Source organism: Heterodontus francisci, chromosome 35 (genome assembly GCF_036365525.1).
Source record: "Heterodontus francisci isolate sHetFra1 chromosome 35, sHetFra1.hap1, whole genome shotgun sequence".
NCBI lineage: Eukaryota > Metazoa > Chordata > Chondrichthyes > Heterodontiformes > Heterodontidae > Heterodontus > Heterodontus francisci.
This window is the reverse complement of record NC_090405.1, coordinates 34,421,112-34,436,789: the sequence shown is the minus strand read 5'-3', so window position 1 is coordinate 34,436,789 and position 15,678 is coordinate 34,421,112. Positions and strand designations below refer to the sequence as shown.

At 44.3% G+C, this 15,678-nt stretch overlaps 1 protein-coding gene across 2 annotated transcripts; it reads right to left on the bottom strand.

The window, feature by feature from the left end:
* Positions 1-1,101: 1,101 nt before the first annotated feature.
* On the bottom strand, positions 1,102-14,458 carry psma4 (proteasome 20S subunit alpha 4). Of its 2 annotated transcripts, none has more exons than XM_068015316.1 (9): positions 14,387-14,458; positions 11,251-11,279; positions 10,673-10,715; positions 10,381-10,543; positions 8,065-8,142; positions 6,441-6,529; positions 4,477-4,607; positions 2,187-2,310; positions 1,102-1,441 (listed from the first exon to the last, which is right to left on the bottom strand). In XM_068015316.1, exons 2-9 carry the CDS (start codon positions 11,251-11,253, stop codon positions 1,287-1,289), a joined length of 786 nt encoding a protein of 261 aa, XP_067871417.1. In that variant the 5' UTR covers positions 11,254-11,279; positions 14,387-14,458; the 3' UTR covers positions 1,102-1,286. The 2 variants fall into 2 exon arrangements, with proteins under 2 accessions (XP_067871417.1, XP_067871418.1); XM_068015317.1 differs by having other exon boundaries at positions 14,372-14,394.
* Between the last annotated feature and the right edge of the window lie 1,220 nt (positions 14,459-15,678).

Below are 15,678 nucleotides of genomic sequence, written 5' to 3'. Positions count from 1 at the left end.
ATGCAATGCACAAGCCAGCTAAATTTAGCCAAAATTAATTACCTAGAAAAAGCTCCTTCCTACAGTGATTCATGACATAGTACATCTCTCAGGCACTGACAGCTTCCCAAATGCCTAGCCTTCATGGGTGACCCTGACAATGCCAGAGATTGATTATCCACATTTAGTACCAATAAATCAGATCCAGTCCTTGCAAATTGCTGCTTCCTTCAATTGATGGGCTGAATGGCCTACTCCTGCTCCTATGTTCCGAAGTGGACAGAGTATATTTACCTTCTTGAAGGGAGAGGGAACAAGGATGGAAGAGAAAGGGGGGTCGCCAATGCAGTGAAAGACACTCGACATGGCCAGCTGAACATCAAGTTAATAACTAACCACAGCATTCACTGCCTCTTGGCTGACGTTCGACTCAGCCCAATTTATTTATTTATTTTATTTAGAGATACAGCACTGCAACAGGCCCTTCGGCCCAGAGTCTGTGCCAACCAACAACCACCCATTTATACAAATCCTACATTAATCCCATATTCCCTACTACATCCCCACCATTCTCCTACCACCTACCTACACTAGGGGCAATTTACAATGGCCAATTTACCTATCAACCTGCAAGTCTTTGGCTGTGGGAGGAAACCGCAGCACCCGGCGGAAACCCAAGCGGTCACAGGGAGAACTTGCAAACTCCGCACAGGCAGTACCCAGAACTGAATCCAGGTCACTGGAGTGGTGATGCTGCGGTGCTAACTGCACCACTGTGCCACCCAAAGCACCTTGCGCTATTCACGTTCAATCCCGCCACACGGCCTTTCCTACAAACCGGAATTTACTCCTACACTGTCCAGCGTTGAGATGATGATCATGCACTTTTTCCGTGGGATCAGTCGAAATTCTCACCCTCATGTTCACCTTTTCGGGCTATTGCAAGATATCATTCTCTAAAAGTTCTCAGTACTCCTCCCCAGCAGCACAAGCCCAGCTCAGAGTACCAAACTCTTCCATTTACCATCCAGCCACATAATGACTCTGCTGTACAAGGTTTGCTGGATCACTTCTGTATTCAAATTGCTAACAGTTTGTGTAAAATAAATATATCAAAACACATTTTTTTGTCTTTACTCTTTATTTAAAAACCCATCTGGCAATTCCTAGTGCATATACAATTAATGTGCGGAAGTGTACAAGAATGTTGAATGGTATTGGGTACAGTCTATTCTATGTTGGAGAACCTGCAGTCAACTGGATTTTCAATAAACTTGTTTTTACTCAAACACAAACATGGGCCTTTTCTATTTCTCCTTTTCCTTTTGCTCCTTCTCTTTTTTCTCACGCTCAGATTTTGCTTCTTCTTCCTCATGTTGCTTAATCAAAACCTCCACTTCCTTCTGTTTCAGAACCTTTATGCATGTTTTCCCGTTTTCTCTGGTTAACGTTGCAATTTCCACTGCATGGCAAAGTCAAATATTTAAATTCTAAAAGTTATTTCAATTCTAAAGAACACTCAATAATTTGGAAGAGGCTTCATCAAAAAAGAATACAGGTACACAAATGAAGAAACAACTTTAAATTGTTCCATTTATTTGGTGGATCAATAAACTTTTAAGATAGGTACATTGTAGGTCACTAAGGCAGTACAAGAGGCTTTAAGTACACTGATTTAGTGTCTCAGAGACAGCTGGTAGTGCTGTTCCCTGCCCTCACTGAGCATTCACTTGTCCAACAGGACTGAGCGGCTGGGAGCTCAAAATGGCTCTTCACCTCTCCAGGCTGGGGCCAGTCAACTGCTGTCATCCAACTACCAATCAGGGTCAAGGCAAATAACTCAGCACATACCAGGAACTGGACCAGCAACAACCTGGGCTGTACAGTCTCGTACCACACCATGGGGAGGTTAATCCCAGACATTGGTGAGGTTAGTACAGCATTTATAAAACCAATGGCCCTTTCCAGCTGTGCAGATATCACTGAGCAAGGCTTTGTTCCAATTTTTCTGAAAAAATCTTAAGGCTTCATTATATACAGCTGCTTTCTTCTCAGAAAATGAAAATGTCTAGGAATATAATTAGGCTTTGATATTAAGAAATTAAGCATGATCTTTGATAATATTTGTCTTTGAATATGACCTTTAAATTATGGCATGCAAGCTAAACAGAACCTGGGTAGAAGGTTACAACACTAAGACTCCTTACCCTTTTCAGCCGATAGTTTACTGACATCCATGGTCTTATTCAACACTTTAATAGCTAATGCAAGCGCTGACTCCAAAGTCATATCGCCTTCTTTGAAGTCTTGTTTCAGCATAGATACTGCAGCCTGCAACATGAGTTGGACCAGATTAACAAAAAAATTCAATTACTGGCTTCAAGGTATCACCAACCACATCACCCGATGACTCAAACCTTCAAGCAGTGTTTACCATCTAACACAAGTGCAAAGTATAGTTTCCAAGCAGCTGCCCAATGAAAAAAAAACGTGCATTTACATAGTGCCTTTCACGACCTCAGGACATCCCAAAGCGCTTTACAGCCAATGAAGTACTTTTGAAGTGTAGTCAGTGTTGTAATGTAGGAAACAGGGCAGCCAATTTGCACACAACAAGCTCCTACAAACAGCAAAGTGATATTGACCAGATAATCTGCTATTGTGATGTTGGCTAAGAGATGATTATTGGCCAGGATACCGGGGATAACGTCCCTGCTCTTCTTCGAAGTAGTGCCGTGGGATCTTTTACATCTACCTGAGAGGGCAGACGGAGCCTCAGTTTAACTTCTCATCCAAAATATGGCACCTCTAACAGTGCAGCACTCCCTCAGCATTGCAGCGGATCGTCAGCCTTGATGCTTCTAGAGTGGGAGCTGAACCCACAACCGCTGGCTCCTAAGGGAGAATGCTACCCACTGAGCCATGATTGATACCTAAAGCATAGTGAATCCTGAATTTGTGTATGAACCAGGAAATAATATATAAAAGAATTGCTTTACTGGGAAGGTTCAGCCTTTAATTTCATTCCCGTGCAATTCTGGATGTTTCACTACATTAATGGTATATAAATACACATGTTGTTGATAATTTGTCATAATTCTCCACATTTAACTCTGATCAGTGCTGTTTGTAAAAGATCCCTCTCCCAGCCAAGTAAGGCAGTGCCTGAAGCTAGCCCCTGGCTCCATAGGATCTGGCAGAATTCAAGCTCCCACAAATATCCAGGAGCTCCGATGGCGAGATCCGATTGTGGAGTAGCAGCACAGCCCATGCCTGCAGTTACCCGACACCCACAGATGGGCACTTTCCAACAGTGGCTAATGGATGTTTTCAAGGGTTGGAACTTTGGCTGATCCCCTTTCCTACGCCAGGGCACAGAGGCCAAACATAAGTCAGCAACTTGCATTTATGGGGCACCTTTAACAGAGAAAAATGTGTGTCGCAAATGTGGAAATCAGACAAAAATGGGTGCTGAGCCAAAGGTTACATGGGATGGCCAAAAGCTATAACAAAGAGATGGGTTTTAAGGAGGGTCTTAAGGCGGAGGTGGAGAGGCAGAGGGATTCAGGGAGGAAATCGCAAAGGGTAGGGCCTATACGGCTGAAAGCAGTCACCAATAGTACTGTGAAGAGAGGGAGGATGCACAAGGATCAGTGTTCTGGAAAGAGTTTAGTGCTGAAGAAGCTTGTACATTTTGGGAGTAGTAGAGACTTAGAATAGAAGGATGAAAATTTTAAATCGGAGGACTGAGCTGCCAAGCAAACACTGATGGGTGAGTGGGACAGAATACAGACACAGAGGTTTAATGCAGGACTCAGTTTGAAATGGGTTCCTAACACAGGGCTATTACAGTTCCAATGTAGTTAAGCTTAAGTATTTATGAAGTAAAATAAGTAACCTGACTGAACTAAGGACCTATGGAATAATTTCAGAGTTTCTCCTGAATCTGGCCAGAATTTATTTTATTCACCCCAGGAGTTAGCAATACCAGTGGCTGGGAAGGAGGTTGGACTGAGATGCACCATTTATTGAATGGAGGATGCATGGATGGATCTGATGGGCCTTTTCTCATCTTTTTGTATGGTTGTACTGACATAACCAAAAATTGCAAATGCATTACATGGTTGGGAATTTGCTGAATACAGTCGCCAGTTAACTTTTGCTGTATAGGGAAAGCCAATTGCTAATCAGCTCACTTTCTCTTCTGGGCAAATGTCTCAAAATGGAGCTGCTCTTCATCCAGAATAAGGGACCTAAAGCCATTTAAATCTCAAGTTCACAGCGTGCTATAACCTGCCTGAAATCTTGATTCCACTGTAAGCCCAATGTTCTCGTTTAGAAATATTCACCATTTTAATCTCCATAAATCAATTCTTCCATACATTGCATTAGAAATATTAGGAAACCATAATACCTTAGTAAAAGATCAAACCAACATGTCACTACACCTTGTTACATCTCTCTTTAGAAAGTCACTGCAGCTCTTGAAGTACTTACAGCACTATTATTCCCAATGCATGTGGCTTTCCACCCTCCGTAGTTTCCACTGGGGTCACTCTGATACAACTGATAGCCGTAGTGCTTATCCCATCCCATGTACAGCAGCGAAACACCAAAAGGACGCTTTCCTGTCAGTTATGAAATACAGCTTGTCAAGAGAGGACATTACAGAAAGTTTAACGAGTATATATATATATATATATAAAAAACAACCTGCATTTATTCAGCACTTTATCTCGTCTCTCAAATGTCTCAAAGAGCTTCACATACAGTGATTACATAGGCAGTCATTCTGCACAAAGCAACATCACACAGAGAGGAAGGAATAAGGTCACCCCTATTCCATGATATTGACTGAGGCAGGAGTATGAGTCATGATAGCTGCCTGCTCTTTTTCAGACAGCTCTATGGGATTCCAACACCTTACTCAACAGGCAGGTGAGGCCTTGGTCTAATTCTCATTTCTAGGAAGGCAGCATTACAACTCCGGCTTCTCCAGACACTTTTTCTTATGTCCAATGGAAAACCAGCTCCAATAATAAGTTTACACTTAATATCAAATGAAACCAGTCCTTGCACAAAATAATCTGGGATAACATGGTCTCAGCGAAGAGACTAATAAACAATCGCTGGATCTCACTGTGCCTCCACACCACTTCAAAGGATAATAAGTATCGGTCATGTCAGATGCTTTTGTAGCGGAGTAAACAGGGTTATTCACAAATAGTCACGTATAGAAGCAAAACAGTGACAGATAGTTGATCGTGTTAATCTGAGTAACACAGTAACCTAGAATTAGTTTGGTTTAAAAAGTTAATTGATTCCTTTACTACATTTATTTTCATTATAAGTTTGCAAAGAAAACCACTTCTAGTATGGCTCAATGTTAACCGGCTACCTGAAGTGCCCTTAACTTTATCTTACACTATACTGCATTCTGATCCTTGTTGATGGATGTAATTGCATTAGAAGCAGTTCAGAGAAGGTTCACTCGACTTATTCTGGGGATGAAGGGCTTGTTTAAAATAAGATTGAACAGGTTGGGCCTATACCCATTGGAGTTTAGAAGAATGAGAGGTGATCTTATTGAAACATATAAGATCCTAACAGGATTTGATAAGAGTGGATACCAGGAAGATGTTTCCTTTGGTGGCGGGAGGGGGGGGGACTAGAACTAGGGGACAGAGTTTAAAGATAACGGGCTTTCCTTTTAAGAAGGAGATGAGGAGAAATCTTTTCTCTGAGGGTCATTAGTCTGTGGAATTCTTTTGCCCAGAAAGCAGCGAAGCTGGGTTATTGAATTTATTCAAGGTTGAGTTAGATAGATTTTTGATAGACACGGGTGTTTAGTTTAGTTTAGAGATACAGCACTGAAACAGGCCCTTCGGCCCACCGAGTCTGTGTCGACCATCAACCACCCATTTATACTAATCCTACACTAATTCCATATTCCTACCAAATCCCCACCTGTCTCTATATTTCCCTACCACCTACCTATACTAGGGGCAATTTATAATGGCCAATTTACCTATCAACCTGCAAGTCTTTTGGCTGTGGGAGGAAACCGGAGCACCTGGAGGAAACCCACGCAGAGACAGGGAGAACTTACAAACTCCACACAGGCAGTACCCAGAATTGAACCCGGGTCGCTGGAGCTGTGATCCTGCGGTGCTAACCACTGCGCCACAATGTCAAGGGTTATGGGGGGGCAGACAGGAAAGTGGAGATGAGACTACAGCCATGATCTGATCGAATGGTGGAGTAGGCTCAATGGGCCTAATGGCTCCTAAGTCCTATTTCCCTCAGCACTTCACGGAGAGCCAAAGGGATGGAAGACATTCTCCCAGCATTCGTCTTTGAAGGGCTTATTCTAAGGCTAAGAAATGCAGGGTAAGAGAGAACTCATTAGCTATAAACAGTCTCCATGTTTTTTTTGAAAGTTACATTACCAATTGCCTCACCTCCGAACTGTGTGTAAGCCTGCTTGATATCACAGAGTGTTGTAACCAACTGCTCACATGGAATTGGTTCCTGGTACTGAAGGAGATATCTGTGAACATATAACGGACCATTATTGCAACCTGGACACTGCGGAGATTTCTACTCTTCTTTATTTAGATTGTAAGCAGGCATAAAGAACACGCTTACAGTGCTGCTATAATGTGCAAACAGCGGAAATGGCCCCCCCCAATCTATTTAAAAGCTCTGGTAACTGGAACTTCTGACATAAATGGAAAGACACTTCTGCATGCTCAGCACGAAACTATAAAACCACAGGTACAAGGTGGTGTATTCTCACCTCTGGGACCTAGAAACTACTTCACGTCAGGCTGGTTTCTCCCTGCATCATTAAGTTAAAACTTTTTTGTTTATTCATTCTCGGGATGTGGGTGTTGTTGGCAAGGCTGGCATTTGTTGCCATCACTATTCGCCCTAGAGAAGGTGGTGAGCCACTTTCTTGAACCTCTGCATTCCCTGTGGTGAGCGTGCTCCCAAAATGTTGGGGAGGGATTTCTAAATTTTGACACAGTAACGAAGTAATGGCGATATATTTCCACATTGGGGTACGGTAGCACAGCGGTTATGTAACTGGACTCGTAATCAAGCAGCTCAGGTTAATGATTTAGAGACATAAGTTCACATCCGACAATGGATTAATTTAAATTCATTTAATTAAATCAATCTGGAATTAAAATCTAGTAACTACCAGACTGTTCTAAAAACCCATCTGGTTCAATAATGTCCTTTCGGGAAGGAAATCTGCTGTGCCAGCCCAGTCCGACCAGTGTGCGACTCCAGAACCACAGCAACGTGATTGATTAACAGCCCTCTGAAACAGCCTAGCAAGCCACTCAGTTGTGTAGGGATGGGCAATAAATGCCAGCAATGCCAACATCCAGTGAATGAATAAAAGGCCAGGATGATGTGCGACTTGGAGGGGAACTTGGAGGTGATGGTGTTCCCATGCACCTGCTTCCCTTATCCTCCTGGTTGGTGGAAGCTGCAGGTTTGGGAGGTGATGGTGAAGCCTTGGCAACTGGCTGCAGTGCCTCCTGTCAATAGGACAAACTACAGCCATCGTACTCTGCCTCAAGGCACGTGTCTAAGTATTAAAGTCACTAAAGCGCCTATAACCTGGCAGTTTTACTTAAAAGACCAAAAAGATGCTATGCAGCTGGAGTAGGCGTTCTTGTGAAGTTGATGTTTAGGTACATTGCTACGGCCAAGTAGGAGGCCATGCCGTGCTTGCTAAAAGATTACTTGCTGCCAACATTTGGTATAAGAATCCCCAGTACCAAGGGCCAGTACATGGAGAAGTATCTGTATCCACCAGAAAAGAAATAAGGGATTGCAGATGCTTCGACTGAGACTTCTTGGTTCTGCACTGGGAACTTTTAAACTGGTGGAAGTATCCATGAGCAGCAAGATGCCCAGTGCAGGTGCAACAGGCTTCAAGAAGCAGTTTGGCATCGAACAATTAGAATTTTCGAAAATGAACTGCTGCAAATGAAATTAGATTGTGGGAAGATGACTATTTCAGAGGGGAGGCTGGCATGATCTCAATGCAAAAATAATTACTCTTACCTTTGGGCAATCAATCGCAGCTCATTCGTAAGAACATTGGCATCAGATGTTATTCCTGCGACACTACAAGCCATATCACTGGGAGACAGATGTTATAGAAATTGGTCAATTAAGTTTATATCACATGATGCTTTAAGTATTAACACCCAACAAAAAAGTATTTGCATATACATGTGAAATCTACAGTATAAAAATGACAATATAGAACATTCCACTGCTGGTGGTAATCTATTAAAATTAACTCTGTTGGGCAACTGTCTAAATAAAACAAAGTTAACTGTGAGGCCATTTAAGGTTTTCTGTGCATTTACACTATAACCAAATACTTGACAACTAGCTCCCTCTCATGGCTGCTTGCTGCACAGAACATAGGAAGAGTAGGCCATTCAGCTCCTCCACCATTCAATTAGATCATGGAGGATCTGCACCTAAAATCCCCTTTCTTCCTGATTTCCCTCCTATACAGCCCAGCTCCAATTTTAACATTATAGAGAGATTGACCGTTGACATGCTGTTCTCCCTTCGTCAGATACAGGAGAAATGCCGTGAACAACAGATGCCCCTCTACGTTGCTTTCATTGATCTCACCAAACCCTTTGACCTCGTCAGCAAACGTGGTCTCTTCAGACCACTAGAAAAGATTGGATGCCCACCAAAGCTACTAAGTATCATCACCTCATTCCATGACAATATGAAAGGCACAATTCAACACGGTGGCTCCTCATCAGAGCCCTTTCCTATCCTGAGTGGCATGAAAAAGGGCTGTGTTCTCGCACCCACACTGTTTGGGATTTTCTTCTCCCTGTTGCTTTCACATGTGTTCAAGTCCTCTGAAGAAGGAATTTTCCTCCACACAAGATCAGGGGGCAGGTTGTTCAACCTTGCCCGTCTAAGAGCGAAGTCCAAAGTACGGAAAGTCCTCATCAGGGAACTCCTCTTTGCTGACGATGCTGCTGAAGAGTGCCTGCTGAGTCTCATCGACAGGTTTGCGGCTGCCTGCAATGAATTTGGCCTAACCATCAGCCTCAAGAAAACGAACATCATGGGACAGGACGTCAGAAATGCTCCATCCATCAATATTGGCGACCACGCTCTGGAAGTGGTTCAAGAGTTCACCTACCTAGGCTCAACTATCACCAGTAACCTGTCTCTAGATGCAGAAATCAACAAGCGCATGGGAAAGGCTTCCACTGCTATGTCCAGACTGGCCAAGAGAGAGTGGGAAAATGGCGCACTGACACAGAACACAAAAGTCCAAGTGTATCAGGCCTGTGTCCTCAGTACCTTGCTCTATGGCAGCGAGGCCTGGACAACGTATGTCAGCCAAGAGCAATGTCTCAATTCATTCCATCTTCGCTGCCTCCGGAGAATACTTGGCATCAGGTGGCAGGACCGTATCTCCAACACAGAAATCCTCGAGGCGGCCAACATCCCCAGCTTGTGCACACTACTGAGTCAGCAGCGCTTGAGATGGCTTGGCCATGTGAGCCGCATGGAAGATGGCAGGATCCCCAAAGACACATTGTACAGCGAGCTCGCCACTGGTATCAGACCTACCGGCCGTCCATGTCTCCGCTTTAAAGACGTCTGCAAACGCGACATGAAATCCTGTGACATTGATCACAAGTCGTGGGAGTCAGTTGCCAGCGTTCGCCAGAGCTGGCGGGCAGCCATAAAGACAGGGCTAAAATGTGGTGAGTCGAAGAGACTTAGTAGTTGGCAGGAAAAAAGACAGAGGCGCAAGGGGAGAGCCAACTGTGCAACAGCCCCGACAAACAAATTTCTCTGCAGCACCTGTGGAAGAGCCTGTCACTCTAGAATTGGCCTTTATAGCCACTCCAGGTGCTGCTTCACAAACCACTGACCACCTCCAGGCGCTTACCCATTGTCTCTCGAGATAAGGAGGCCAAAGATGTACACTATAACCATATACTTGACAACTAGCTCCCTCTCATGGCTGCTTGCTGCACAGAACATAGGAAGAGTAGGCCATTCAGCTCCTCCACCATTCAATTAGATCATGGAGGATCTGCACCTCAAATCCCCTTTCTTCCTGATTTCCCTCCTGTACAGCCCAGCTCCAATTTTAACATTATACCCACTTGTTCTAGACTCCCCCACCAAAGAAAATAGTCTCTCTATCTACTTTTCGAAACCCTTTACCATTTCAAACACCTTTATCATTTCATCCCTCAGTCTTCTAAACTCAAGGGAACACAAGCCAAGTTTACATTACTCAAAGATTATTACTAATGTTATCTCGGGTTGTCCTGATACAAGTCAATAGATCCGTTATGTGTCTGAGTTTACACGTACTCATTTAGTTTATATATTTTTTCAGAAAAGAAGACTTCATCCAGTAGCTTGTGTATGTTGCGTCTCTCTGCAGCCAACAGAACACCATCGTTCGCTAAGATCCCCAGGCAGGTTCCGGCGTGACCAATGGCTTCCATGGCATATTCCACTTGATAGAGCCGCCCTGTTATTTCAGCAAAAGAGAAGTTTGTATTTGACTGAAATACACAACTGAACAGCAACAATACAGCACACACCATTAAATCAGTCAGACCCTTCATTTTATAGAAGGCTGTCACGCAGAGCATCTCACCTTCTGGCGAGAATATGGTCGTTCGCGAGTCATACCTTCGAGACTGCAAAGGCAAACAAAATAAGAATTAGCATTACACATTGCATTTTTCTAAACAAGGTCATGGCTCCCTTCTCCTCCTTGCCTCCAGTCACTTTCCCCTCTTCCGTGAGGTTTCCACACCATCAATGCTGAGGCATCTACTCCCAGATCACATTCAGTGGTTGCCAAATAACAGGGGAAACGCCTTCCCTAATGTTGGGAAAACTCTGCTCTCCATAGAGATGGGTGCATCAGCCTGATGGAGATAAGCAACTTGATGCATATGGAATAACAGCCAAAAACACACATCCCATAGCAGAGTGGTGGTGGGTTCAATATGCTAATTCACAGCTACTACAAGCCTTAACATGAGCAATACTAGTACAGATTACTGGAACATGCACTACCTGTTTTTTCAGTCAGCTGTTTTACTTAAGTCTTGGAGCTCCTTCCCCACTATACCTCAGTTTCCACTGTAACTGGTCTGAATACAGTAAATATTTTTTCCTGTTAAAGTCAAATCTAAGCTTATGCGCAATTAAATCTCAGTCACTCACCATTGTGTTCTTAAACTAGATCAAAAAATCTGGAAACAGAAAAAGGAAATTGGTTAATGAAGTGATAATCTGCTGCAACAAAACTATGATAGTGTCTGGACTAATATCTTATTAATACTGACAACAGCAGCAAGCATCCATGCAGCATTCAGATAGCAGCAGCTTGGGGTCAGAAGATCAACACTGATGGAGGTGGACATTTAGCCCATCTTCGCTCATCCATAAAGACAGAGCCAGGTGTCAAATCAGAGTTTCAAGAGCAGAACAAGCACCAAGATCAGCTGAGTCAATGTGACGGTTGACTCAGAGCTGTTGGAACCAACAGCAGCCATCTTATGCCGAAAATCATTTTTATTTTTAACTCATTCCTTTACCAGCAAAAAAAATGTGGATTCTCCGAGTCTCTCACACACACTGGAACTTTATCTTGCTAATTTAGGACTGCCACAAAATGTCTGACAAATACTTTGCAAATAAAAGCCAGTGAGGTTGTCAACTGCAGTGTCTGGGAGAGAAAGTGAAAGCATGTTTTGTAGTTAATTCTCTTCCAGGCTGAGAAAGATCACAATTAAATTGTTCCAAATTGAGGACGGCGGACATCATGGGCCCAATTTTAACCCACTGAAAACTCATCCACTAAAGTGTTACAATCAGGCCTCCCAAGTGGGAAGCTTTTGTTAATGATGGGATCTGTCATAGACAAGGAGTGAGTATAACTCTCTATCCATGAGATGGCCATTTCAAAACACATAACATTAAACTATCGGGATATCTATTATATTTTAATAGCAGGAAGGCACTACCATCATACTCATTCCAGTGGAGGATTCCCTCTACTCTAAAAAATCCACAAAAATACACTGATCAATCTGTAACTGGAATGAAGCTCCAAATAATGACAGAATTGTTTAGCCTAAGGCACAATGTTACTTTACGATTATTGACGTGACAGGTCAATCTTTAGCATCCTCCCAGAATGCTCCTGAAGGATTGTATGAAAACTTTCCTGTTCACCAGGACTGGACCCTCTGAAATCAATCGGAACTGACATTTGGAATAAAGGATGCTTCCAATAAATTCCTGACATCCTCTGTTGTACACAGATAGTGGTACACTTTCTCATACTCCATTGGCCAGCCCACTGCTCGAGCAGGTGACTGCAGTGCAGTATATCCCAGTTTCGTCAAGAATCGGCAATGAAAAAAGCACCACAGTTCATGCAGAAATGTTTCAAACCGATACTCCAAGATCATTCGTATCATGCCATCCAACCCATCAGTAAAGATCACATTGAATAGCTGAACGGCAGTTGACAATCTTGTCTCATCCCTCTATTCATCTATGGATGAACCTTGCAACTGGAGAACACATTCTGGATACAATCTATGATTTAACCACACACTATGCATCCCCCCCACCAACTCCGTGACTGCTTAGCGCAATGTAAATCAATGAAAGTAATACAAGGCTCAGGTAAGCCCCTTAGAACACCTCCATGATCTATGAAATCACGGCCTGTTCTACATGTTTCTCACAAGGATTATCTATGCTGTTCCTTTTTGCTTGCTCCAATATTTATAAATGTGATGGCCTAAAGAACCATGATATCAGTGAGATGAATCAGCAGTTTTCAGGCTTATTGGAGTCTCCCGTTTGGTGGGCCGAGACTACAACAGCACTCGGGCACTGCCTGAAACCAGATTCTTAATCCCATGCCTCAGCAGCACTCCCCCAATACAATTCTTGACAGTGCTCTCTCAAGACCATTACTGACCATCCACCATTCCTTCTGACCCTTACCTGGAGAATTCATATTGAATACTATTCTGTCACCATGCCATTGTGTAGGCAATAATACGACTTCCTACTAAATTGGTTCATTAAATGTCAACTCAGTGCAATATCCTCTCAAGGCCAAAAGGATATAGTCACTGATTTGTTGAAGGGCACTGGATCTAGCATCCATTGGTACAAGTCCAGACAAAACCATCTCTCCGTGAATGACTTTATCCCATTATGAAAAAGATTTAGGATCACAGCTGTGCTAATTATGAGACTTGGGGACGAATGTAGATTTAATCTCTCTATTGAGCTTATTAGCATCATGACATTTTGCATCATTAATATCGTTACAGCCAAGCACCTTGACATGATCACCAATAGCACTGTGCGCATTCATTAGGAACAAGAACAAACACAAGCTCTCTCCAATCACCTCAAGCCATCTAAAAGTGCTAAAGCTCAGCCAGTACTGCGACATTCTCAAAACATAAGGGGCACCACATGTTATATTCATTTACAATATATTTACATGCAAAGTCTTGCATTTCAGTGATACATAGCCTGCCAAGCTTCCTGGGTCACAATCTCATTGCTAAAAAACAGCATCTCTGCCAACTCAATGTAAGCATTGCCTCATGATTCCTGCTGCTCACAGCAGAAAGACATGATGTTTTCATGTACAAGATGGCAGTGACACAGAGCCCCTACTGGTCAGAAGCTGCTGCTGCACCATGACAGAATTCCCATTCCAAGTGTTTACATAGCAAGTTTCAAATGTCTAAATTCAAGAGTCCAGAAACAAATGGTGATGCCAGGAAATAGCCTCAGAAAAACATCGAATAATCTACTGGAGCGAGGGATGGGGAGATGGGACAGACTCTTAGCTTAATGAAGGCTCTGTAAAAAGGAGGAATGGGGACGACCTGGGGCCTGGAACCAGGGCTGCTCCCTCTCCGACCCCCCCCCCCCCCCCGGGCGCCCGCACCGGACGTGAGGCCGCGGCTCCACAAACCGAAACCGAAACCCTGTTCGTCGACTCACGGTGACTGTGGGATTTTCCCCCACCCCCCCCTCCCAAGGCCCCGGGTCCCAGCCGCTTTCTGACTCCAGGGAGTGGTGGGGAGAACCCGGTGTTACGGCCCCGGGGCTCGGGCTGGGCGAGGACTGACTCTCGCTCCCCCGAGGATGAAGCAGCAACTTTCCGGCGGCCCAGCTGACCAGGCCGCGACGGGATAACAAAGAAGCACCGGCCCTGCAGCTGCCCGGAGCTGGAGCTCGTCCCCGGGCCCCCATCTCCCCGGTACCCGTCCCCGGTCTCGGTCTCTCCCCCTTCCCTCACCCGCCGCTTCCTCACCGTTCCCACTCCTCTGCGGCTCCCAATCGACGAGCCGCTGACAAGGGTCAAGAGCGGCCCACCGCCGGGGCAGATCCACCGCCACAGCGCCACCCACCGCCGGGGCAGATGCATCACCACCGCCACAGCGCCACCCACCGCCGGGGCAGATGCATCACCACCGCCACAGCGCCACCCACCGCCGGGGAAGGCGCAACACGTCACAGTCTGACAGGCCACCGGAACAGGCCATTCGGCCCATCCAGGTTGTTCCAGCATTTTCTCCACATCAACCCCCGAAATTAATCTCTTCACTCCCCATTCCTTCTTTTCCCCTTTTTTTAAAAAAAGAGTTTGGAAGGCTTGAGCGAGGGTGCAGGAAAGATTTACGAGAATTGTTCCAGGGATGAGGGCCTTCAGTTACATGGATAGGTTGGAGATGCTGGGGTTGTTCTCCTTAGAGAAGGTTGAGGAAGTGGTCAAAATCATGAGGGGTTTAGACAGAGTAGATATGGAGAAATTGTTCCTTTTGGTAGAAGGACTGAGAACCAGAGGACACCGATTTAAAGTGATTGCCAAAAGAGCGAAAGGCAACAAAAGAAAAAAAAACGTTTTACTCAGAGAGTGGTTAGGATCTGGAATGCACTGCCTGAAAGGGTGGGGGAGGCAGGTTCAATCATGGCTTTCAAAGGGAGTTGGATAAGTACCTGAAGGAAAAAAAGTTTGCAGGGCTATGGGGAAAAGGCAGGGGAGTGGGACTAGCTGGGTTACAGAGTGCTGGCACAGGTTCGATGGATCAAATTGGCTGCTGTTGTGCTGTAACCATTCAATAGTTGTGGCAAAGAATTACACTCTCGCTACATTTCTCCTGATCTGCCTCTTAATTTTTGTGGTTTTTGTGAAATCTGTGCTCTCTTCTTCAATCAATGACTTCACAACCCCTTTCAGCCCTGATAAAACCCTGCTCAGTCTTTCCAATGCTTCCTATAATAAGATGGCCAAAACTGTGCACAATACTCCATCCTCATCCCATCTAAGATGTTGCACAAGTTCAACATCACCTTGCTTTTGCATTCTGTGCCCTAGATACAAAATCAAGAATTAAGTTTGCTTTTTATATGGCATTATTTACTTGTGCTGCCACCTCTAATTACTCAGGTAGCTGCAAAGCAAGGTCACAATACTCCCTTTAAAATCCCCATTTAAGGTCTTTTTTTATTCCTACTTCCAATATGTATTTCTTATCAAATTTCTACACAACTGTATCTGCCACCTATTTGCCCATCCTACTGGTCTATCTATGTCCTCCCTCA

What these genes read in the sequence shown, in the direction of transcription:
- psma4 (XM_068015316.1), bottom strand. An exon ending in GGCTTACACACAGTTCGGAG is followed by an intron (nt 4,608 to 6,440) that starts GTGAGGCAATTG and finishes CATAACTGACAG; the next exon opens with GAAAGCGTCCTTTTGGTGTT. An exon ending in TAAACTATCGGCTGAAAAGG is followed by an intron (nt 1,442 to 2,186) that starts GTAAGGAGTCTT and finishes TTTGCCATGCAG; the next exon opens with TGGAAATTGCAACGTTAACC.